Below are 27,130 nucleotides of genomic sequence, written 5' to 3' on the forward strand. Positions count from 1 at the left end.
AAAATAAAGAAAAACTTCTTTAAAAAAATACTAAAAGATTTGAAAGGTGGCCATCGAATATCGATTGTCCACCAGTCGAAGCGGCAAAAATAATTACATCGTAAACAGAGAAATCGGACGACGATGTTTTTGTTTACAAAAGTGAAGGTTGTGGGGAGACGCATTTTTGGCTGAAACGTGACATTTCTTGCACTGCAATGTAAGATCGGAATGTCATATGAAGCTGGCATGAGGTTGGCAACGCACGTGTATAAACAAATTCAATAGTCGGTCAGCTGAAGAGAAATGGGTTACGGTGTCTCTGGGTCAGATGCAGCAATGCACGTGTCAACGAAAACTGAGAAACGTGACCAGGAAATGCGTGATCCATTATCGATAACAGAGTTGCTCGACCAGTGGCATGGAAAATTACCAAGCAAAAACTCATGCCAATATAAAGAGGTGATTTTTGGAGTCCAGCAGAAGGAGAGAAAGAGAGAAAGGAAAGAAAGGAGCGGAGACGTGCGTTGTCGAGAGCATAACGTCTTCCCCCCCCTCTCCATCACTGAAACAGCGAAGTAAGCCGCACCGTTAAATTGTGAACTGTTAAAAATCTCTATGTACAGAACGAGAAAAATATTTCTAAAACAAAATATATTTTTATACAAAAAGCTAGCGTGTCTTACGTCTTAATTGGAGTGCTGAGTTACGTCTGATTTTTGTGTGCATGTTAATTTTCTTTCAGCCGGCAACGTTGTTATGACAAGCGGTTGACAGCTAACGGCAAGTAAGAGAAAAAAATGCACGGTCAAAGGGGAAATAACTCTGCTGTCTTCGTCATTACCATGACACCCAAAGTTCTAAACAAACTAGACGATCAATAAAAGTCGGCTGCTAGGTTTTGTTGCAGCGGGGAACTTACTAACTACGACCGTTCCCAACCTGGGGTCCTTGCGCAACGTAACAATAAGGCATATCACTACTAGGAAAGTAAAGGGCCACAATTTTGGATCGAGTCTGGCAGAAGATTGTGAGGAGTTGAGCAGCAAGATTTCTGTTCACATTTACATTCAAAATTGACAGGAAACAAGGTAAGATACAGAGAAGGAATCTAAAAATCTAGCAGTCCGAGCGAAGAAATTATTATAGTAGAATGCTTTCCAGCATCTAGGGACCCCAACAGTGAACGGGTGGGATTTTGCTGACTGTTGGGTTGGTGGGAGTATGAACGTTGAAGAGGTGCTATGAGTTCATCAGTAAACATAAAAACAGGTGCAGGGATGTCACATTGATCATTGTACCCAATGGAAAGGGTTAAGGGTCAATTATATTGTGCATTGTTGGAGGGGGGGGATTAGGGTTAAATTATATAAATTGTCTTTAAATTGTGTAATTAATTCGAGGAAGAAATAAATTCGAAATAGAATAATATATATTTTTTTCAACTTTCATTTTGTGGTCTTGTTTTGAATGTTAGAAAACATGGTTTTACTTCTTTTTTTTTTTTTTTTTTTTTTTTAACACCATCACTTGCCAAAACCAAATTGCATTTCGGTAGGTAATATAAGCTTTCTGTTTTTGTACACAGCAAATGGTGTAGTGGGTGAGAGTGGGGACTAGCAAAGCACATAACACGACATTTCTTTGTCGTTATCAGAATTAGTTTTATTTAATCGACAACTGGTTGCTGACGATATCAACTTTTCTTTTCGTATCTTTTTTTTTCTTTTCTTTTTCGTATTCAATTTAAACAAAAAGTCAATAGTAATTTGTTTCGCAAAAGTATTATTGTTAGAATTATTTTTTCTTGGAAACAACGAGGTAAGTAAGGAAAGAAAGACAGAAAGTCTTACTGTGAACAATAAACATATTGCGCAATATTTTGCAATTTAGTAATATTGCATCATGGACAGACATAGAAGTAACAAAACCTGTTTTTATTTTCATTATTATTATTATTATTACACAATCATTCACACCCACAATACAACTCTCTATCAGGTATCTATGCTGTTTTGTTTTGTTTTTTTAATATTTATTTTAGATATATTTTTGATTAAAAATAATAATAAATCGCATTTTCAGAAAACATTGTCTAGAAAACATTGTTTTAATATAAGTTTCAAATTTGATTTTTAAATTATTTTAATATATTATTTTTAGTACCACTCGGACTTAGGGTTAGTGATAAGGCTACAAGGAGGGTATGTTTTATTATGTAAACAACAAAATGACAAAATCGAAGTATTTATTTAAAAGAAATCCGCAAAAAAATCAGACAACAAATCAATACGGTGGATTAATTTGGCCTGTCACTGCTTGGAAAAGACGAACCTCGTTGATAAACTTTATAGCTAACTACTTCAACATAATGTATTCATTATGATACAGTAGAATTAAAGAAATTTATTTGAAAAAAAAAAAATTAAGGCTAAGTAAACAATAAAACTAAAAGTAAACAATATTTTTTTATTTATTGGGAAATTTTAAATCGAAACTAGAAACCTTTTACACGTAATTTCGAACATTATTTTAAAAATAACATTTATAGACGGTGCAAACTTTCACAATCGGGTTTATATAAAGAAACTGAATTTAAAATTATTGATTTTTTTCCATCTAAATTTAATTTTCAATACAAAAGTAAATGTGTTAATGTTCTAAGTGGAAAAATAGAGTTAAAGTTTTGAACATATCAAAGAGTGTGGTTAATATTATTTGTTTAAAACCTAGTTTCTAACGGGTTGTCGTGCCTTAAAAGGATGCGTATGTATAGAATACGGATTGTGCTGAAACGTTATTTAGAAACCCATTCTTAACTTAGGGAGGGTAAGATACTGTAAAACTTGAATTAAAAATCTTGTCGAAAAAATAGCACATATTCTGCATGTCTCCTTAAAAGATATGATGAATCCTGTTAGAAAGTTTTTAACAAAAGACAAAACTTAAATGTATGTTTTTTTCCTATTTACAATGCCTGTCCACGGGACAGATTTAGACACCAGGGTCGTTTTTTAATGTGGAGAAAAGGGACAAAAATAAAAATTGTCTCAGTCGTGAAGGATTTCTCCTCCACTGACAGAGAACAAGAAATTGAAGTGCAGCATCTGAAGAACAGATACTAAATCTTGTCCCGGATTGATGTATGATTTTTTTAAAGGTAAAATTAGAAACTGAAATATGAAGTACAAACTAAGGCGGGAGAACAATTATTCTCCTTTTCTAAGCAGTATTTTCGTATTTTACTATTTCAATTATATTTTGATAAAAACAAATTTAACTGCGTATAAATATCAATCAACTTGCGAAATTGGCGGAGTTGTAGAACCATCACCCCCATGCGTAATTATTAAGAATCATTGTTGCATGTATCTATTGTTTAAATAAACGAGTAATACTCTTTTTAAAAAAAAATATTAATAAAATTTATCAGGTACGAAACTACAACCGGAAGTGGTGCAAGACTTGTCCGTGATTTTTTGGAAGAGAACCCCAAATCTTTCTTTCCCGCAACACCTCTGAGTGGAGCACCATGCCTGTAAGTTAGCTCCGTTTTCTTTTTTATTTTTCGTGCTTTATTATTGTTTATTCAATTTTGACTTTATGATAGAAGAATTTCTTAAAGTTTAAATTTAATATATGTAAAATTTGACTTCGATTTTCTCCCTAGATTTTAAGTCCCAGCTCTAAAATCGTGCTTGTGTTCGGCATGATCGACCTCCATTAACCATGTGTACTACTATTCTTAACTTTTCTCAACAAGATTCATTGTGTAATTTTTTATTTTCCCATTTTCATACTTTTTTTTTTTTTTTTTTTTTTTTTTTTTTTTGTGAAAATAGAAAAAAAAAAATGCATACATTTGTTTTCTTTAAAAAAAAAATCTTTTTCTTCATCCTCCGTACGAAGTGATTATTTTTTTCTCCGCGTGGTTACAACATGGCGGCTTCGTTCCAAATAACTACGTATCAACAACAACAAATATTAGATATAATCGTTCTTTAAATTCTAACATTCTACACAATTTTTCTCGATAATTATAAATTTGACTTTCGAATTTGGAACTCGGTAATCGAATTACTAATTCATTAATGCTAAAGTTGTTTGTTTTTACGCAGGGGGGGGGGGCACCAAACCCGTGGAGAATCAAATTTTACTAAAAAGTTGAAATAAGTAAATTTTTAAGTTTTAAAGCAAATGTCTTACTTTTTTAGATAGAAATACATGTAAAAAGATTTAAATCTCATGAATCTTGATGGTATTTTATTTTTTTAATTAAAAATGTGGCTGATTGCACCGAACCGACGTTGCACGAGTGTCTGTTAATTTTATTTTTTTCAGTATTGGTCATTTATTAATTAACCAACTTGTTGGGTCTCGATTGTCTAATATTGTACCTATTTACAATGCCTCCCCACGGGACAGTTAGACACCAGGGTCGTTTTTTAACGTGGAGAAAAGGTACAAAAATAAAAATTGTCTCAGTCGTGAAGGATTTCTCCTCCACCGAAAGAGAACAAGAAATAGAAGTGCAGCAATCTGAAGAACAGATACTACACTTTGATCTTGTCCCGATTGTTTAATATTGTAGTCATAAGGATTGTACGTAAATTTCGATCTTTTAATTAAATGAATTTTAAAGCCAGTTTTTTTATATTTGACAGTTTAAATGCTTTCAAATTTCGAAGCGTTCTCTAGCAATTAATCTTTTTTAAAACACCTCATCTCAAAGTCGCGTAAAGGCATGAAATCGACACAAAAATTCAGTCTTTTTATTTATTTTTATTTCCCCACCCCCTTTAAGTATTTGATTGTTGGATTTTGTTTTTGCTTTTTACCTCTGCAGTTTACGGATCGTGCTGAAATAGCATCGTTTAGAAACTTTAAACGGGGACGACTAATTATATCCATTAATTATAACATAATACCATACAAATTGGATTGTAATTTGAAAATCCTATCTTAAATAGCATGGTCTGTAAACTGCAGAAGTAATTTTATTTATTATTTAGTAATTTTATTTATTTTTTTGCGTATAAAATTCGTTTTAATTTCTATGATCTCGACTAGTGATCATTTTCACCCAAATTTTAAGCAAGATTTGGAAATCGCCTTGAAAAAGCTTGTTGGGAAGATATGGCGAATGAACATACACTCCTCCCCAAAGGAAGGGATAATTATTGGAAGGATAAATAGATGCTATGCCTCCATCCCTTGTAAAAAAAAAAACTGATGCTACATTAAAAGATGATAAAATGTTTTGGTTTTGGTTTTTATAGGGAGAAACTATTTTACCGGATCTGGTAAAATAGTTGGATTTTTGATGGTTTCCGAAAAGCAAACTTTTTTTAATGCTTATTTTACTAATCCTGGTAAAAAGATCCCAACTTATTTTTCGGTAAATATTTTTATTAATGCTGGTATAGGTGTATCAGAATTTTTGTAGGAATTTTTGACACCCCTAACACGAAACTGCGAATAAAATATTTAAAAAAAAAACTCGTAATTTCTCTTTTAAAAGTGGGTTGTTTATTTTCTTTATGGATTATACTTCCAAAATAAACTATTAAAGTTGTTTTTAAAAGTAATAAATATTATTTTTTAAAACTAATGAATTTTACGAGCTCAGTATTTTTCAATTTTTTTTAAACTTTAAAAAATCTATCAATTTTTCTATTGATTCAATTTTTACTATATTTTCAGGGTCAATGTGAAATTTTATGCTCTTTCCAATAAACTGAATATAATATTTTAGACAAACGTTTTTGTTTTTTTCTTAAAATTCACGCCCCCCCCCCCATTTTCAAGTGTCTATTAAAAAGTAAATAATTAATTTACTCACCAAAGTTTTATATATCACAAATTGAAGATAAAAGATCAATAAATATATTCAAATTTAAAACAAAAGTACTGGCTTTTAGAAATTTACCTGTAAAGTCCGAAGTTTAAAACCTTTTTTTTAAACCACGTTTTGTTTTTTTTGTTTTTTAATGAAACCTTGGTCCTTGCTCCTTTAATTGAAAAAAATATTAGGGCTTGGATTGCATTTTTCGAGTAGTTATAAGCTTGGAAAGACGGGTGTCGAATTAATTCACGCCGTCCATTTTCAAGTTTTCAAATTAATTTACTCATCACAAATTGGAGATAAAAGATCAATAAATAATATATTCGGGTTTGTATTACTGTACACATAGATTCGAAAAAGTTGTCAAAAAACAAATATATAACAAATAAATGGTATCAAAGGCAAGATAAGTTACTTTTCTACCAAACTGGATATATTTTTCGTGTTTTTATTCAATGTAACATATTTATTCAGCTTGAAAAACAGTGTTTACCGATGTATTGGAAAATTCAAGATGGCGTCTGATTCTCTCTTTAACACGGTAAGTTTAGGAAAAGGTGTTATAAATAAAAAACCGGTTAAAATATTGTTAAAAACTCGCTCAATATATATGTTACCGTGACATAGGCTGACATATATTCGGCAGGTTTTTAATAGTATTTTGTATAGTTTTTTTATTTATAACACCTTTTCCCAAACTTACGGTGTTAAAGAGGGTGTGAGAGGCCATCTTGAATTTTCTAATACATACATCGGTAAACACTGTTTTTCGAGCTGAATAAATAACAAAAGTAGTGTTTTTTTTTTTTTTTTTTTTTTTAATGAAATCTTGGTCCTTGCTCCTTTAAATTGAAAAAAAAAAAAATAGGGCTTGAATTACATTTTTCGAGGAGTTATAAGCTTGGAAAGACGGGGTGGAATTATTCAATATTTTTCACGAAATTTCTAACACCTAAGGCGGGTATAGAAAACATTTAATACAAGTTAATAATGTAAAAAAATTTCCTACTACCAAATGTTGAAACATTAAAACAATTTAAAATATTTTTTAAAATACATTTGTCTCAGAATATTCAGGTCATGGGTTTCTGTAAATCCAAATTTTACCCCTGAGGAATGTTTTTTTAACCGCTGGCGGTCACTTCAGGTGCACCAGTGCACCAAGCAAGTCACAAACCACATAATCTCTTTTTTTTTTCTTTTTTTTCCTTAAACTTTTTCTTCTAGGGGATGGGACATCCAACCAGATGTCTGACATTTACCCCTATTTTAGTGAGTCCAACCAAGAGATCTTTTCAGGATTCTAGCCGTCCCTTTCAGTGCAATCGTTTGTATTTCACTTGCACTTGGTTCACCGGGTATGCTTGCTATGTACTTTTTAAAGTTCTTTTTCATAAGCCCAGTTGCTCCTATGATAACTGGTATAATTGAAACGTCTTTTAATTTCCAATTTCGTTTCATATCAGTCTTGTTTAAATCATATTAAGTCCACACACCTTAATGTGCTGACAATTTTACGCTTCCACAACTTTTCAACCATCTGGATCAAAATATCTGCGGATTGAAACATCATCAAAATAAGTTTTAAAATCACGTTTTGCTTGACCGGCAAACTCTGCATCTTCAGACCATCGACGAAAATGCAAATTTCAAATCTTATATTACAGATTATTAATATTTATTAACCATTTACAAAGTATACAGTTTTAATGGCCATATGAAGACAATACCTGATGAAGGGGTGGGGGGGTGAAACGGGGTAGTCATTAATGGACCATTTCAGCCCGAATACCTTAAATAATTTAATCATATTTAGTCAACATTTAAATATCTTTGGACCTTTATGGTCAGTTTAAATTTATTTTGAGATGAAACAATTTTAGTTATTTTATGCAGAATTCATGCGACAACCGGAAAGATATTTCAACGATCCCTATACTACAATTGAACTGACCATTTTTTTTTTTTTTTTTTTTTTTTTCATAAATGGCTGATGTTCAATGGCTTAAAGGAAAAACGGTTATTGATAGGGGAGAGAGACTAAACATTTAAAAAAAAAAAAAAAAAAAATGCATATTTTTATAAACGACACTTACGTAATTTAGCAGAGAAGCTAACAAACAACTAAAATATTCTAAATTGCCGACACTTTTTAGCATGGTGGCATAGTTTTCGAAATTGACTTCCATCAGGATTTTTTGCCAGTTATTGTCCCTCCATCAGATAATCCGATCAATTGAACCTCCTCGAGTGTTCTCACATACTGTGGGGGAGGGGGGATAATTTTATCAAAGGACCTTATTCTAAACAATTGCTCATAATTGTATTTATAATTCAAGAAATGCTTTAATTCTTTGGATTTTTTTTTATTGACGCTCATGGTTTTTCCATTCCATTTGTTTTTCATTGGCCACATGTACATCTATTTGTGATCGAATTAAAACTTTTTGCATTCGATTTTTTTTGTGTTTTGTTTATCGAAAAACAAACTTTGTTCCTCTTTTTCAGCTTGCTAAAGATTTATTGCATCCTTCTTTGGAAGAAGAGAAACGAAAATGTAAACTGAAAAGACTTGTACAGTCTCCAAATAGTTATTTCATGGATGTCAAATGTCCAGGTGAGTAACGAAAGAAAGCGTTTTCTGTGCTTTCTTGTTAATATTAGAGTGAAAATCGAAATGTTGATTTTCAAAGAAAACCAATGGCATCTACTTAATTGTCATGTCGCAATAATGAACATGTCCAAAAATTACGAAAACTGATAAAGTGGAAAAATTATTGAATAGTTTTTGGAGACAGTGAAAATTGAGTTTTGCTAAATTGGCTTAAAATCTTCAGTTTTCAGAAAATACGATTTAAACTCTCCTGCTTGTTTTTTTTTCTTTAAGCAAAATTTAATTCTTGCTAATTTTCTTTAAAAACTATTTTCTATTAATTTTCGATTAGTTTTTACTAGGTGCGGACAAAACTAGGGGGACTTAGTTTTGAAAGCCGATTTATAATTTTTTTTGTAGTTTTCCGACTACTTTTTGATTGTATTTGAAAGATTAAAGTTTTATTTCATAAAGTAAAAAATATTTGGACACGTGAAGAAAAAATGTTTTCACGGCGAGCTAACCAATTCAGCTAAATTAAGTTAAATAAATTCGTTGTAAAAATCCTTTAAAAGATAAATATTAGTTTTCTGGGTCTATTTCAAAGATAATTTGTAAAGTCCTGTTCGCCAAGAACGCAACAAACTAAAATTTTATAAAGAGACTCAAAATTTCAACCGATGGAAACGCTGTTTCAAAATGATGTCATGATATTAAAAGCAGGTGGGGTGTCAGATTTCTTTCCCATCTATACATTCCTATGCGAACAAGGAAATTATTAAAATCTTGCATATAAAAATTATGCAACATCTGTAATTTAAAAAAAAAAAGATAGAAATATTTTTGCTATTATAATTTCTTTTGTGAAAATTTTAAATTAACACTGCTTAAATTCAATGGTAATATCGGTAGTTCGAGAAATTCATTTTTCTTTGAGTTATATCGAATTCATTATTACGGACTTAAGGGGCTTTTTTTTTTTTTTTTTTTTTTTTTTTTATACAAATTACGATTTATATCTTTTTTAAAAAAAAAAAAAAAAAGGCTTAAATAAATTCTTGCATTTTTTTTTTTATTATTTACTACTGAAAACCATAACTTTAATAAAGATATTTTTTGTTTAAACAAAATAATACATTTCCACTCAGACTTAAATAATTAATTCATTATATTCTGCGATCATTATTTGATAAATACTGAAAATGTCATTAAAATTGGTTAATTTCCTGATTTTTGGTGAATTAAAGGGAGGGGTCAAAATGTTTATACATTTTGAGCATCGGCATTCATTTTCACGTACCTAGTTTTTACTTTCTTTTTACTCGTCTTTGAAATAACTTTTATAATAACTGCTAAAAACGAGTATCACATTTAAAATTGGGGCAGACAAATAGTATTCCTGATATTAAGACCTTTATTGTTCAGTGTTGTGGCATTGTGCCTACTTCACTTTCGCTGGTGGCCATGTTTGTTCGTGAAAACAGAAGGGATTACATTAAATGATATCAGGAAAAATGTCTGTTCCAGTTTTAAATGTGATATTTGTTTTCAGCAGACCCAAAAACCTTCAAAAGTCATTTTAAGGTGAATGTTTAGTTGGAAAGAAAGTAAAAATTGGCCTTATCGTTTTGTAATTTTTGGATATATTCCTTATTGAGTAAATAACCATTGGTTTTACTTGAAGTTCAATATTTCGAATTTCATTCTATAACGATATTGTTTGCTGTGATGACTAAATTCTTTCCCCGTCTGATCGATAGATGCAGACAAACTTTGAAAGATTTAAGCCAAACCAAATCTGAGCAAACGTGATGCCATAGCAGTATCAGAATTTTTGTAGGAATTTTTGACACCCCTAACACGAAACTGCGAATACAATATAAAAATCTCGTAATTTCTCTGTTAAAAGTGGGTTATTTATTTTCTTTATGGATTATACTTCCAAAATAAACTATTACAGTTGTTTTAAAAGTAATAAAAATATTTTTATTTTTTTTTTAAAACAGTAATGAATTTTCCGAACTCAATATTTTTCAATTTTTAAACTCAATATTTTTAAATTTTTAAATTTTAAAAATCTATCAAAATTTTTCTATTGATTCTATTTTTACGATATTTTCAGGGTCAATGTGAAATTTTATGTTCTTTCCAATAAACCGAATATAATATTTTAGACAAACGTTTTTTTTAAATTCACGCCCCCCCATTTTCACGCCCCCCCCATTTTCACGCCCCCCCATTTTGAAATGTCTATTAAAAAGTAAATAATTAATTTATGTTTAATAGGTTTATATATCACAAATTGAAGAGAAAAGGTCAATAAATAATATATTCAAATTTAAAACAAAAAAAAAAATCAGTTTTTTAGAAATTTACCTGTAAAGTCCGAAGTTTAAAACCTTATTTTATAAGAACACATTTTTTCTTTTTGTCTTTTTTTTTTTTTTTTTTAATGAAACCTTGGTCCTTGCTCCTTTAATTGAAAAAAAAATTAGGGCTTGAATTACATTTTTCGAGGAGTTATAAGCTTAGAAAGATAGGGGGTCGAATAATTTACGCCTCTCATTTTGAAATGTCTATTAAAAAGTAAATAATTAATTTATGTTTAATAGGTTTATATATCACAAATTGAAGAGAAAAGGTCAATAAATAATATATTCAAATTTAAAACAAAAAAAAAAATCAGTTTTTTAGAAATTTACCTGTAAAGTCCGAAGTTTAAAACCTTTTTTAAAAAAAAAAAACACATTGTTTTGTTTTGTTTTTTTTTTAAATAAAACCTTGGTCCTTACTCCTTTAATTGAAAAAAAAAATTAGGGCTTGAATTACATTTTTCGAGGAGTTATAAGCTTGGAAAGATGGGGTGGAATTATTCACTATTTTCACGAAATTTCTGACACTGCTAGTGATGCCATTATAGTAAAAAAAAATATTTTTGTCTATTTACTTAGAGCTATAAAATATACTAGGGATGAGTAAACTATATTATTTGCTCTGTATAATATTCTCTCTATAGACCTGCACCTGGGGGTGGGGGGTAATTTAAAAATGTTTGTTCTGCAATCCACATAAATTCAAAAAAGTGTTTAAAAAAATTCAAATACACAAATGTTATCAAAGGCAAAATAAGTTGCTTATCTGGAAAAGTTTTTATTTTGCTCACTTCAAAATGTTTATCAGTTCAAAACAAAATGCCTAGCGTTTACGTGAGAAACAAAAATGGCCGCTATTTTGGCTTGTAAAATTCAAAGTTTTGAAAATGAGTTAAAAATATACAAAATACTAATAGAAACCCAATATGTCAAAGTAATATTAAGATTTATGTATTTGAATTTTTGGCCTTCAGGACAAGATCAAAGTGTAGTATCTGTTCTTCAGATGCTGCACTTTAATTTCTTCTTTGTCAGTGGAGGAGAAATCCTTCACAACTGAGACAATTTTTATTTTTGTTCCTTTTCTCCACATTAAAAAACGACCCTGGTGTCTAACTCTGTCCCATGGGGAAGCATTGTAAATAGGAACAAATGAATAAAATGTATACAATATATATTTTTATCAGAGTTCATTTACAGTTCTATCCTTGCGTGACATTAAATGTGTTTGTGTGTGTATCTGAATTCATCCAATTGTAATTCCTAAAATTAAATGCTGTTTGTGCATGGTAACAATACATATTTTCATGTTTCAGTAAATTTAAAAAAATTTAAACGTTCACTCAAAATTCATATTTCTGGAAAACTTTTGTTTGCTGTGATGACTAAATTCTTTCCCCGTCTGATCGATAGATGCAGATAAATTTTGAAAGATTTAAGCCAAACCAAATCTGAGCAAACTTATGTGTTTCTTCTCTTTACATAAACTATTGTTCCAAGATTTGACACAAGTTATCCTTCATTTGACAATGAAATATTCCAAATTTGTGTACTATATGATGAAGATGCTGTTCTGTGCAACCAGTGTCTCCATTGTAATATAACTTGGCAACTAAATGTGTGGAAGGCAACCAGCACTTTATTTGTAATATCGTGTAATGTTAGTCTGCATTGCATGATGCAGCAACATTGACATGCAAGGAAGGAGCGATAAACTTTAGTTGTTTAATCACGTGTTCGAAATAACTTTAGAAAATGATTGCCTTTGATTATTCTGAGGAATGTTCAAAACTTTTCTTAACACACAAAAAATATTTTGTACATATATGCATCTCTAGCAGTGTCAGAAATTTCGTGAAAATAGTGAATAATTCCACCCCATCTTTCCAAGCTTATAACTCCTCGAAAAATGTAATTCAAGCCCTAATTTTTTTTTTCAATTAAAGGAGTAAGGACCAAGGTTTTATTTAAAAAAAAACAAAAAAAACAAAACAATGTGTTTTTTTTTTTTTTTTTTAAAAAGGTTTTAAACTTCGGACTTTACAGGTAAATTTCTAAAAAACTGATTTTTTTTTTTTGTTTTAAATTTGAATATATTATTTATTGACCTTTTCTCTTCAATTTGTGATATATAAAACTATTAAACATAAATTAATTATTTACTTTTTAATAGACATTTCAAAATGAGAGGCGTAAATTATTCGACCCCCTATCTTTCTAAGCTTATAACTCCTCGAAAAATGTAATTCAAGCCCTAATTTTTTTTTTAATTAAAGGAGCAAGGACCAAGGTTTCATTAAAAAAAAAAAAAAAAGACAAAAAGAAAAAATGTGTTCTTATAAAATAAGGTTTTAAACTTCGGACTTTACAGGTAAATTTCTAAAAAACTGATTTTTTTTTTTTTGTTTTAAATTTGAATATATTATTTATTGACCTTTTCTCTTCAATTTGTGATATATAAAACTATTAAACAAATTAATTATTTACTTTTTAAGAGAAAGTTGAAAATGGGGGGGGGGTGAATTAAAAAAAAACGTTTGTCTAAAATATTATATTCGGTTTATTGGAAAGAACATAAAATTTCACATTGACCCTGAAAATATCGTAAAAATAGAATCAATAGAAAAATTTTGATAGATTTTTAAAATTTAAAAATATTGAGTTTAAAAATTGAAAAATATTGAGTTCGGAAAATTCATTACTGTTTTAAAAAAAAATAAAAATATTTTTATTACTTTTAAAACAACTGTAATAGTTTATTTTGGAAGTATAATCCATAAAGAAAATAAATAACCCACTTTTAACAGAGAAATTACGAGATTTTTATATTGTATTCGCAGTTTCGTGTTAGGGGTGTCAAAAATTCCTACAAAAATTCTGATACTGCTAATGCATCTCTAAAGTATTCGTTTTATAGTGTTGATGGATTTCATATTTTAAAAAAAAAAAAAAATCCAGTGATTAAAATATTTCCGTTTTGTTTGCTGTGATGACTAAATTCTTTCCCCGTCTGATCGATAGATGCAGACAAACCCTGAAAGATTTTAAGCCAAACCAAATCTGAGCAAACACACTTTATTTTCAAAAATCACATCTAAGTTGCAGTTAACAAATGTATTTGAATGCAGTAATTTGAAATGGCCTTTTTTATTTCCAAAATAATTCAACATATCTAAATGTTTTTCTATTTGAATTCTGTTTCCTGTGATTTAATATAAATCCTTTCTCCCCATTTGATCAAAAGCTGTAGAGTATGATAGTTTTAACCTGATGCTTTGAAAATAGTTTTGTCGGAAGTTGTTTATCGTATTCGTGTTTAGTTTTCCTGCTGCTATCAACCGATCACTCAACATTGCTGAACTTTGGTTGATCCTGCAAAAACTTGTTTAGATGTAAACTTTTTTTTTGTTGTTTGCTGTGATGATGAAATTCTTTCCCCGTCTGATCGATAGATGCAGACAAACCCTGGAAATTTTAAGCCAAAGCAAATCTGAGCAAACGTGATGCCCACCTTCCTGAAAATATTTCCACAAGTCTATTTATATGTGTAATAACTAAGGTCATATAAAATATACGTATGGCAAGCAAGTTGTACAGGAACGTTTTTGTAGTGTACTTGCTTATATATAATATCCTTGCAGGCTGCCCAGATATAAAATATGTATAAATTTTATATTTTAATACAGAAACGGAGACATGCATGCGAGTTTGTTTTTTTTTTTTTTTTTTTTTTTTTTTTTTTTTTTCTAAACGGGTCACTTGTAAGTAAAATATATACTTGAGTTGAGATTGAAATCAAAACCTAAAGACAGTCAAGTTTCATAACCATTAGGCCAGCTTGACACTATCTTTAAAAGGTGTTTTCAGACTTATTCTTAACATAAGCAATCTGTCATCTAAACAATTCATGCATGAACTTGCGTGAAACAGTTAACAGAAAAAAATCTGAAACCTAGCAATTTTGTAAATTAGATTTCAGAAATCTTATCCCATATATGTGAGGGTCATTAGCATTATAGAAACTGAACTGTAGAATTTGCATTTCATGCGTTCATTTTATTTGAAAAGATTTTCCAGAATTTCTGCAAAAAAATGCTTTGAGTAATTCAAGCTTACCAAATTACCATAATTTTATTCTATATAGTTATTGTTATTTAAATTATAATTCCTCTAAAATTGTTTGCTGTGATGACTAAATTCTTTCCCCGTCTGAGCGATAGATGCAGACAAGCCTTGAAAGATTTAAGCCAAACCAAATCTGAGCAAACCTAATATTTTTCTTTTTCACAACTGTTAAGCATGCCCCATCAGCAGGGCCACAAATTTGTCGACTATAACCCCATACAGAGGTACCCTTCTCTCCCTGCCAAAAACAGAGCCACCTGTCGGTGCTAACCCATGATGTCTGTTGGTAGTTATTCTTCCACTTTTGCTACATGGTAGAGTGGAAGGACCTGATTAGATCAATCAACTGGTCACATCATACCCTAGTATCTACAAGTTTATCTCCATGTTTTGACAAGCTTTTGGGTTTGACCTTTACTCCTAATATGAAATGGAACACTTACCACAGGTCTGTTGCCAGGGATGCTGGGAAAATGGTGAGATCCTTCTACTGCTCTAGAAGATATCTCACTACTGATGCAATTCTCTATCTGTATAAAAGGCAAGTACGCCCAAGGATGGAATACTGCTGCCACATCTGGGCAGAAGCTGTTAAAAACAACCTATCCTGCCTTGACAGAGTACAAAATAGACTTCGTAGCTTAGTGGGGATGCCCTTTTCTCTTCCCTGCAACCTCTCTCCCACAGAAGAGACGTTGCGAGCCTTTGTTTTATCTTTATTTCCATGGCAGGTGCTCGTCTGAGCTCCAATCTCTGGCCCCCCTCGCCAATCTTTCACGAGAAACACCCGTCTGGCTGAAACTACTGTCAATAATTTCCCCCACTCTTTATCTGTGCCTAAATCCAAACGTAGATTCCATGAGCAGAGCTTCTTTCTCAGAAGTGCACGAGTACGACTGTGGAACTCTTCCGTTTGCCTGTTTTCCAATTAGGATGTCTTCAAGTCCAACATAAACAAATTCCTGACAAACCACCTTCTTAAGACACGCTATCAAATCTACAATACTATCTCATTGATTACTGTACACGCAATAACCCTTATCCCTGAGTGGCCTCCGGGCCTCCATGTAAAAAAAAAAAAAAAAATGTTGTAATTTTAATATTAAAAAGTTGGATGTGTGCAGTTTTTAACTAAAATTTTTATATTGAAACCAAAGTTTTTTGGGTTTGTTTACATAATTACATTTTATTTTTTTATACAATTACGTTTTTGTTAATATTGTCCACTTGTTACAAATGACTTTGCTATGATGACTAAATTCTTTCCCCGTCTGATCGATAGATGCAGAAAAACTTTGAAAGATTTAAGCCAAACCAAATCTGAGCAAACCATTTGTTCTTTTTATTTATTTAATGTCACTTTCTAATGGTCAAACGTTTTCTGATCTTGAACAAATTTTATCAATCGACAGTTTTTATCAGAATGTACAGTGGGGGGGGTCTCTGACTCTCCAAAGCTCAATCTTTCCAAAATTTGATCTGATCATCTCTGGGTGTCCTTGGTTCTTGTAGCCAAGTCATTGAGATTTGCCATGGAAGTTTTGTGTTGTCTCATCTATTGCAAACGATTAACTCAATGGTGCTGCTTCAAAAATCGCTTGCCTCTCTACTTCCACAGCCAAACATGGTTTGGTGCTGTTTTTTTGGATGATCACAAGTGTGCCAACATTGGTGTTAAACTAAGTCTTGATATAGATATTACATTTACATTGCAGCTTAACAAATGATATTTTGCTAATTTATTTCATATAGATATTACATGGAACGATAAATTTGTTGCCCTGAAGAAAACAACACATCTTTATTTTAAAACTTTTGTTGAAAAAATTAATTCAGATAACTTGATCATGTAGTAGAGCTGACATCTATTCAATGTAGCCGCCTTCAGCCTCGATACGGATCTGGAACTGGGAGCATGTCTTTTCCACAAGCGTTGGCGGATGGCGGCGATCATGCTGGCTTTGGTGTTGTGGGAGGTTATGTTGATATTCTTAGACGTATGACCAAACGAAGTAGTCCAGCAAGTTCAGGTTGGAGGTGGGGATAGTGAGAGAAGGGTACAGTCGTAGCATTCCTTCTGAAGCCACACCCGAGTTTCTTTGGACATGGGCTAGTGCCAAGTCCTGAGGCCACACCAGGGTCTGCCAGCGGCCACCTGATTGCATCAAGGACCATCACACTCTTCAGCACATCCGGGTGCACTCTGGTGTTGACTTTAAAGCCGACTTAAAAGACGTGAATGTGGCCCTCACTTGAAACCACACCAAAGACTATAACCATGACTGGAAACTTCATTGAGCTGTGCTCTCAAGCATTGAACCATCCGGATTTGCATTTTGAGGGTGGTGGCAATGGTCCTTTTGTCATACTTGGATTGGTAGAAAGCATAAGTTGTACAGCTGTCCATCTCCGATTTCACTCATTTAACATTGTCATTTTCAGGCATTATAGAAGGTTCCTATCGCTCTTGGTATTTGTACACAACTGGCCAACTAGTAGATGGTCTGAAAAAAAAATGAAATCATATCTTTTCTATGGCAACAATTTTATTGTTCCACTTTGTATTTTATACGCTTAAACAATTCTTGTACAACTATTGTTTGCTGTGATGACTAAATTCTTTCCCCGTCTGATCGATAGATGCGGACAAACACTGAAAGATTTAAGCCAAACCAAATCTGAGCAAACCCATTTTATCTTAAATTATTAAAAATAAAATATACTGTACTTACAAAAATAGCCCGGGGGGTGGGGGGTACATATCTTCATAGAACTAAAAGTTTAAAATATATTTAACGAATGCACTTGATGCCAAATATCTTCATAGAATTCGTGCAAATATAAAATCACTCCTGTTTGAAATGATGGCCGATTTAGAAATCATGGAATTTATTTTTATATTATCTTTTATTTTTATTTTTTTTTCAATATAATTCAACCTTGCTTATTCCTTAAATGGTTAATTTCTGTTTGCTGTGATGACTAAATTCTTTCCCCGTCTGATCGATAGATGCAGATAAAGTTTGAAAGATTTAAGCCAAACCAAATCTGAGCAAACAATTTAAAAATAGCGTTTATATAGATTGGGAGGGAGAAGGTGACAAGGAATTTAATTTAAAAAAAAAAAAAAAAGTGGAAATACAAATGTGTAATATATTGCAAAATATATCCTCAATAACAATTCTTATATACACATCAATATTATTTCTTCAATAATTAAAGTGTAATTTAATATAATGATGATTCGACAAAATAAAATTCATTTCTAGTTTTTCAATGGTTGATTTCTTCTGGAGTCAAATCTTTGGAAAATTTCTGTTTGCTGTGATGACTAAATTCTTTCCCCGTCTGATCGATAGATGCAGACAAATTTTGAAAGATTTAAGCCAAACCAAATCTGAGCAAACGTTTTTTATCAAAGAAATTTCAATTCTGTTACCATGTTGGAACTGTACTTATCGAGAGAATTTGCAAATAATTGATATTTTTTATTTATTTGTTGTGTCATTAAACTAATTTGAATATTATTTTGTTTTCAGGTTGTTACAAAATTACAACAGTATTCAGCCATGCTCAGACTGTTGTTTTATGCGTAGGATGTTCGACAGTTCTTTGTCAACCGACAGGTGGCAAAGCACGACTAACAGAAGGTAAGTAAATTTTATTTTTAACTAAAAATTTATTGAAGTGTGTCTAACAATTTGTTAAATTGATCTTTTTTTGTATGGTATTGCTTATTTGAGATGCTTGCTTGTCAAAATTTGGGTAAATTTTTCATCCTTACAAGTTCCAACACTGCACAACCGATATATCAGCCCTAGCAACATGGTTTATATTTTGTCCTTATAATAATACGTTATCATAATTTTGCTAATTATTGCTTAATTAATTGGGTCAGAATCGGGGGGGGGGGGGCAACCAATTCTGCAGCCATACACATAATTTCTAGCAATGTTGCAACTAAATAATCATAGATTTCATGTCAACGATCCTAGAAAAAAACTTGTCATTGATGATCTTGTAAGACTCTTTCAATTCAAGTGTCGTTTGATAATTGTTTGGTCAAATGTTAAGTAGAATCAAAGACTGTGATTTCAACAAATAATCAAATTTTTGTTCCCTTTTCAGGTTGTTCGTTCCGAAGAAAACAACATTGAGTGATGGTAAAGTGATGTGCGATCAACTGCACCAAGGTGCATTCTCCATAAGAAAGCATGTAACATATGGAATAATAAAGGTGTGGACTTGGAGATAAAAGCGTTGGTGTTTTTGTTTTCCTTATTAATCCACTATCCACTTATTCTTTTGGTCTTGTTCTCTCCTCCTCCTTCCTAGGATATATGTCATCAGCTTTGATTAGTCAAACTTTGTTGTATATACTATGTAATATAAAAACTGCTTATATAGCTAAAAATTAACTTATATATGTAATAATAGGATGATGCTGATTATTTTAATATTTATAACGGGGGTGGGGTATTGTAAATACTCATAATGTATGCATGTATTTTTCAAAAACTTAAAAATACACTTGTGGGTAGGAGGGAACTATAGACTTTAGTTTCACTGATAGTTAAAAATACATTTTATCATTAGTAATAGAAATATGGTTTTATACAAAAATAAGAAAAACAAGTGAAAGAATCGTTTTGGCACAAGAAAATTGACACATTTTTTCCTAATTTTTTTAAGCAGATTTTGTTTCATTAAAGAATGATTCTTTTACATCTTTTTAGATGATGTGATGTCTTTTTATTTCTTCAAAAGTTTTAAAGCAAATTGAATCGGGTTAATACTTTCAGCATGATTAGTTTCAGGACAGTTTCCGATGGTTCGTTGTTCGACACAAGTCCTGAGAGGTGACTGGTTTGACAGTTCTCGAGTTGGAATCCACAGAGCAAAAGATTCTTCTCGTGTTGAGACGGAGAAAACATATGCGAAATTGCTAAAGAAAGGCTTAATATTTATGGAGCAATTTTGGTTTCTGATTGGTTGGTAGCAGAGCGTGAATTAATTTGATTCGTCAGTTCCTAGCAACATCGTTTATAAATAGAATCTCCCGATTATGTGGGATCATACCTTCATTACAGTCCATACCCCATTATGAAACACTCATGATGGGATGTGTCTCCTAGCGGCTTCGACATGGTAGTAGTACACATCAAGGGTCCGTTCTTGACACTCAGTCCGACAGGCGAGGGGCATGGAACCGGCCCAGCACCTGTCGGACTGAGGTACACCACCTGGGCAATACCCAAGGGGTCTGCCCGATTTTTTTTACATACCGTGTAGATTGTAAGCGCATGTCGATTTATTTTGATCAACTTTTATAAAATTCACACTATTTTGCTGTGTGTCACATGTTTATACTAAAAAGCCGAACAAAATGAAACTTGAGAAGCGAAGCAACTCCTCGGCTTACCTGCCGGGGATGTCCAGAAAGCAGTGAGCATGAGGGGGAATATTTGGACATTCCCCTTTTTATAGGGAGACTAGCAATCGGTGCCCGGCGTTGCCCAGGTGTTTTGAAGTGTATGCTGAGGAGAAAAAAAAACGGTCAATTTTTTTAAACTTTGACCCCTATTATAACCTCTTAACATTTATTGTTTAGGGATCAAGTAAAGTTAATAAGTTAGATCCATGTCCAAGGAATCTATATATATAATATCACGTGTTCAGACTTTAAATTGTAGAAGTTTGGTAGAGTTCTCAAAGGTCTAATTGTTGAATATTGACCACTTAATCGCCAAATTTCTGTCGAAAACCTATCACATCGATTTTCCCAAATCTCAGTACCCTGTATATCAAATTTCGAATCTGTAGGCTTAAAATTGACAGAGTTTTAGCGTAGGGAAATGCACACAGACGCACAGACACTATCACTTATACATATATATAAACATAAACATATATATAAGAATAATAGTACGCCATATATATAACAAAAGACCATTATTTACTGAAGTGAAAGGAAAACCCGGGGGAACTTTACCCAAAAATAAATCTATATTTTTTGTGTGTAATGATAGTCTGGTACTTATACAGTTTAGTGACGACATTAAAAAATGGAAATTTTGAAAAAAAAAATTTTATTGTACGTAACTGTTATAGACTGAAGTTCTTCGGAAAAAAAATTTCACTTCATTTGATCAAGTAGTTTTTTTTTTTTTTTTTTTTACAGTGAAAAACAATTATTTATCACGGCTGCGTCAACGTGGCCATCCCCAAGGGCAGGTAACTGCCGTACATAACAGAATACCTCCATTTTAGGCCAATCTAACCCTTTTTTTCCCCCCCACCAGAATGATTTTTTTTTTTTTTTTTTTTTTTTTTGCGAAGACAGATGCCATTTTTGGGGTGTTTTTTTTTTTTTTTTTAATTTGTAACAGAAGTAAATAAACGAAGTTATCCATGCGTGTCCAACTGAGCATGTTTCGAAAATAATCTCGTATAAAAATTCAATTTCTTTGCATATTCAATAGTATTCTTATTTAAAAAAAAAAAAAAAACGCAAAAAAATTGCAGATGTGTTGTGCGCATCTCAATACGGCGAGAAAAAAAAGGCTAGATTGCGAAATTTGGCCTAAAATGGAGGTATTCTGCTAGGTACATTTCCAAAATGGCCACGTTGACGTCGTCGTGATAAATAATTGTTTTTCGCTGTAAGAACAAAACTACTTGATCAAATGAAGTGAAATTTTTTTTCGGAGAACTTCAGTCTATAACAGTTATGTACAATAAAATTTTTTTTCAATATTTCCATTTTTTAATGTCGTCACTAAACTGTATAAGTATCGATAGTCTTATCAACACCCCTTTTTTCTATTTATTTAAAAAGAAAATACAACTTTATACAAATTCCCTATTAGTTTTTTTTTCGGTTCTCTTATACGATGATCATCTTTATTTATAACTATTACGTGTAATTATATTCATGCAGATATTCTATATGATTTATATTTGCGTAGAAATGAAGAAAATCAAATTTACTGTGTATTTATCGTGTTGCCATAACGTGACGTAGCCAAGGACGGTAGTGGACGTGGGTGTGTGTGCACGTTTTCGTGCTGTATTGTTTCGTATCTTATCAACTTCTTCGAATCTATGTGTACAGTAATACAAACCCGTTTTTCGAGCTGAATAAATGTGTTACATTGAATAAAAACACGAAAAATATATCCAGTTTGGTAGAAAAGTAACTTATCTTGCCTTTGATAACATTTATTTGTTATATACAAACCCGAAATGAAAAGACCACGAGGGAACGCGCGTTTTACATAAAAATAAGTATTTTTAAATTTTATCTTTCTAGCTTTAAAAAAAGTTTAAAAATTTTATCAGCCGGCATAATTTATTTTTAAATATTGAAAAATTTCAGGAAAATTAATTTTTGCTAGATTTTCAAAACATTGTTTTCGTGTTGTGTACGTGTCTACGGCTAGCACCAGAATGGCGGCCGTGGATGTCGTAGGTTGGATTGTAAGATTGTGTAAGATTCGTATTTTTTTAATTTGTAAATAACAAGTTAGAAAAAAATTAAACCCTTCCAAGATGGACAATAAATAAAGCCATATTTTATGGTAAAGTTAAGAGCCTACGAACCATAGTTTTTTAGATGTGATTATTAGATTAACCAATCAGAAATTGTCTGTGGCACACACATCTGTTTTTAGATATATAGATGGTTTCTCCACCAAACATCTTGGGGAAAGAAGACAAAAAAAAAACTGCCTCACAGCGAAAGTTAACTGCGGGGATTTCATTCACTATGCCGTGATGTTAGACCTCATTAAATTTAGACACCTGTCGAGTAAATTTTAATCATTAAAACATTTTTCTGTAACTCTGCCGTCATGGGCGAGCGGGTTCGATGAGGAGGGGGGGGGGGGGTAATCACTGTCTGTTAACATGTGTAACGATGCAGGTTTAGTTAGTTGCATGCCATCTTCACCTTTTCCCTGTCGTGGTTTGTAACCTTGTTGAGTTTCCAAAAATTAATTTCTGTTCAGATAGGGCAGTACTTTAAGTATATATATATATATAGATAAGGCTGGCTATTATTTTCAAGTGTATGGTTGGATGATCTACAACAAACTACCCCAATTCCTGTGTTTGACTAAAAAAAAAAAAAAAAAGTCAAACTACACAAGATATATTTACCAACATAACATCAGATTCCGTGTAACAACCATCTCAAATTAAAATCTGGTTTTGGTAAAAAACAAAAAGCTGCAATATTCATTTCCAAAACTAAAATATGGTTATGATAAAAAAAATTGCAATATTCATTCCTTTGATACGAGAAAAGAAGTGTTTTTATTCTTATAGGTAATCTTTTCAAAAAGAACACTGAAAATAGCGTTCTTTGTTTTTTTATATCATTAAAATAAATTTTTTTTTTTTCTTTATATTCTAGTCTATGAACTGAATGTGAATGGTGAAAAAAATTGTGCCAATTTTATTTTAAATCGGAGTCCATTCCATTTTTTTTTTTCATATTTGTATATTTTTGAGAGGAGGATTGACAATTACCCTTACTGCACTTGTGTGGAATCAAAGAAAAATTTCTATGTTGTATTTAGATTTTTGTGAAAAAATTTATTACATTTTCAAGCCAGTCGAGTGTTTTAGGGCAGTTTTGTTTTGGGATAAATTTTGTACCTTTTCTTGGCGGTTAGAGGTCGACTTTTTTTTTTTTTTTTTTTTCTTTAAATGTGGTTTTATAAGTTTTGTTTAGGGGGTCTTGCCACTCGAACTTAGGGTTAAGGAACAACTTTATAGTGAGGTTTCTCTTGGACTTGTTTGAAACCTAGACAGTTGACAGAATGTGTCTTAATGGCTATTTTTGCGAATCAGAATTTCATTTCACAATTCTCAGAAAACCAATCTCAGGCAGTTTTTTGGGGGAAATTTTTAAGCTCTAAAGTTTTCCTTTTCTTCACTTTCACCATTTTCATGTTTTGATCAATGTAACCTTCATCAGGTGTCTCTTGTCAAACTATGAATGGAATTTTGAATGGAACCCTTTATTTCACATCGGTAGCATACTCTTGTTCCCTCAGCCATGACTGAATAGATGTCCTAAGTAATTCGCAGTTCTAGTTTTTGGTGGGCCACACTGAGAGTTGAACCTTCGAAAGATTACTTTTACAATTTTTTTTGACAAGTACTCTAACCACTGCGCCACGGGTCCTAAAGGTTGGTTACAGCGACAGAAACATTGTGAAAATGACACTCGATGAGAATACTAGTGCAAAGAAGCCAGATAATATAAATATTACTTTTCTAGATTAGAAAAGACATTTAAAAACGATCGTTCGTCATCAGAGGTGGTTGCAAATGAAATAAATAAGTTCTGGTCAAGTGGAGATAATTTATTAACAAAAAACAAAACTTGTTCATCACAAAATGCAGAATTTGAGATTCCAAATTTTTTTTTAGAATGTTCTTTTTTATTACTTGTTACCAGATGAACCAAATCCACCGGAACCGCGATCAGTTTCATCAAGATCCTGCAGAGAAAAAAAAAAAAAAAAAAATATTGCTTTAAACAGATAAGTAAAATGAAAATAAAAAAAATAAACATGTTCACACTAACACACAAAGGGGGAGGAGGGCACTTTGCATTCTTCTAACAGAGGCAAGAAAATTCATTCCATACTTTATTAGAAGACACACACCACAATGAAGACTCGTGTATAGTGCTGTCCCCATTTCAACACTAAGAAGTGATGGCAGCTCAATCATTAACGATTGACTGACAACCTGGGTGTGCCAAGTACAAATCCAGCTCATTCCCACACAAACGCTGATATCGCCAACCTTCACATGGTTCCTCTCGTAAGTACTGGATGTCTTTCTAGAAAGAATTCTAACAAGAAAGATATCAGGTAAATGAAGGCCAAACAGAAAGCATCCCATTCAATAAAAAACCAATGATGCTCAACGACACCAGAATTTTTTTTTTTTTTTTTTTTTTTTTTTTTTTTTTTACACATAGGCATTACCACTTATCAAGGCCAAGAGGCCACTCGATAAGAGTGTACAGTAGAAATTGGACAATATAGTAATCATAATCAAAATAGTAAATGGAAATTCAGTAAATTTGTTAACACGTGGAACGGCTAATCAAGAACTTGTTTACGTTAGACTTGAAGACAACCATGTTGTAGTCAGCCGGAAAACGGAAGAATTCCACAGGCGTGCAATTCTAAGAAGCTTTATTCATGGAATCTACGTTTAGGTTTAGGCACAGATAAAGAGTGGGGGGAATTATTGACAGTGTTTTCAGCTAGACGTGAAAGTTTGGCAAGGGGGGACCATCAGAGACAAACTCGCAACATCTCTTCTGTGAGAGGTTGCAGGGAAGAGAAAAGGACATCTCCTACAAGGCTATAAAATCTATTTTGAACTCTATCAAGGCAGGACAAGTCCTTTCTAGCAGCTCCTGCCCAGATGTGGCAACAGTATTCCATCCTTGGACGTACGTGGCTCTTAGAGATAGAGAAGAGTTGTAAGCCATTTAAGCTTTACAAGAGAAATGTTGTTTCAAACAAAATGATAATATCCAAAAAAGCTTTGAATTGTAAAAGCTTGTTGAAGAATAAAGCCTCCCTTTGGACAGCCAATCTGTCCAAGTCTGGAATTGTAAAAGTTCACAGACGAAAGGCAAAATTCCTTTGCGTGTGGACACAAATAATTATGTGCAGAGATTCGAAAAGAATTCAGTATGTTTTATGCGTAATTCCAGTTTCTAATTGATCGATAGAAAAGTGTCGTTCCATTTAATTATACAGTTCCTATCACCCTTGTCTATAAATAGAATCCTCCAATATTTGTAATCATACCTTCATTATTTTTTAATGTAGCAGTAAGAATCTCTGCTGCTTCATTTGCTTGGAGGCTGGGTTGAAAAGTACCAGCCATGAGTTCGTTCTTGACAGTCAGCCCGGCCAGAAACTGCCCCGGTACTTGTCGGACTGAGTATTGGGTGGGGTAACTTTATTGCTTGCTGCCTGAGGCACCCAGACCGGAAAATACCAACAGGATGCTCAGGCAATTTTTGCTAGACAAAGTGTGGCTCTTTTAAGGGAGCGTGCTTGAATCTCCACTTTCCTGACCTCATAATACCGAGATGGAAAGCATTTAAACCTTTTCTTCATTTTTTAATGTTGGAATACGAGTCTCCTTGCTGCTTTAATTGCTTGGAAACTGAATAGAAAATATCAGTCAAAAATGCATTCTTAACATTCAGCCTGACAGATGCAGGGCCAGGAACTGGCCCAGTAAATGTCAGACTATAAGCCACTCGAGTATTTTCTTGGAGGTCGAACTTCTCAGACCTTGCCACTCAGCTTTTGGGTAAGGTAAGTTTATCGCTTGTTGCCAAAGGTGCCCCAACTGGGGATTGCCGGCAGGGATGCCTAAACGATTTTTGTTAGGCAAGAGTGCCCCTCCTTTAGGGGAGCTTGTTTGACATCCCCACTTTCCCAACCTTCTGTCACATCTTGCCGAGTGGACAGCAAGTAAATATTGCAACATTTTTTTCTTTGATCTCAAAAATAAATTAAAGAACCTACCCACGCTTTTCCACATCTAGTCAATGTTCAGAAAATCTGTCAATTACTTTATGAATCTATGAGTGAATAAAGAGAAAGAAAAAAAAAAGAAAAATGAAGAGGGTGAAACATGTTAATGTAGACATTGGTTACCTCCCTTGCTTCAGTTACATGGTTACCTCCCTTGCTTGTGGTGATATAAATAGGAGTCGGCCATCTTGGTTTAGTCGGTTCGTTCGTACAGTTTAGACAGACTACAAGTGTCTCAACAAATGGTAGCAGAGCGTAGTTCCGATCTACGGACTTCTGGGTTATGGTTATACCGACAGAGTGACAAAAAGCCCATTGGCCTCAGAGACTCTTGCTCTGAATGAGGGAGCTGATGCTGGTGTTTTGACTGCGGTTATGATACAAGAGGTATTTCAGTTATCTAAATTGCCAGACGTTCTCTGCAAGACAGATAATGCATCACTTGTGGAGACATTGAATTCCAACAATCTGGTAAGCGATCGACGATTGAGAATAGATGTAGCAAGGCTGAAGGAAATGAGGAGTAGAGGGGAGATACAGATAGAATGGATCAGGGGTTGTGATCAGGTCTCTGATTGTTTGACCAAGGCAGGAGCTTCGTCTGAGCTTCTAAGGGACTTGTTAAATC

General features: G+C 32.5%; 2 protein-coding genes across 5 annotated transcripts in view; one reads left to right on the forward strand and one right to left on the reverse strand.

The window, feature by feature from the left end:
• Window positions 1-1,442: 1,442 nt before the first annotated feature.
• On the forward strand, window positions 1,443-19,171 carry LOC145245761 (small ribosomal subunit protein eS27-like). Of its 3 annotated transcripts, none has more exons than XM_080107369.1 (5): window positions 1,443-1,533; window positions 3,413-3,517; window positions 8,333-8,441; window positions 18,454-18,564; window positions 19,043-19,171. In XM_080107369.1, exons 2-5 carry the CDS (start codon window positions 3,512-3,514, stop codon window positions 19,069-19,071), a joined length of 255 nt encoding a protein of 84 aa, XP_079963495.1. In that variant the 5' UTR covers window positions 1,443-1,533; window positions 3,413-3,511; the 3' UTR covers window positions 19,072-19,171. The 3 variants fall into 3 exon arrangements, with proteins under 3 accessions (XP_079963495.1, XP_079963493.1, XP_079963494.1); XM_080107367.1 differs by lacking the exon at window positions 1,443-1,533 and adding an exon at window positions 1,545-1,800; XM_080107368.1 differs by lacking the exon at window positions 1,443-1,533 and adding an exon at window positions 1,933-1,980.
• A 5,102-nt stretch (window positions 19,172-24,273) lies between these two features.
• Window positions 24,274-27,130, reverse strand: part of LOC145245762 (deoxyuridine 5'-triphosphate nucleotidohydrolase-like) — a 48,353-nt gene continuing 45,496 nt past the window's right edge. For both annotated transcript variants that reach the window (XM_080107370.1, XM_080107371.1), the window contains exon 7: window positions 24,274-24,426. In XM_080107370.1, coding sequence (XP_079963496.1) covers window positions 24,370-24,426 — 57 coding nt within the window. In that variant the 3' untranslated portion in view covers window positions 24,274-24,369. The remainder of the gene's footprint in view (window positions 24,427-27,130) is intronic.

The sequence above is a fragment of the Euprymna scolopes genome, chromosome 23 (genome assembly GCF_053919585.1).
Source record: "Euprymna scolopes isolate OS-2025 chromosome 23, ASM5391958v1, whole genome shotgun sequence".
Classification (NCBI taxonomy): domain Eukaryota; kingdom Metazoa; phylum Mollusca; class Cephalopoda; order Sepiida; family Sepiolidae; genus Euprymna; species Euprymna scolopes.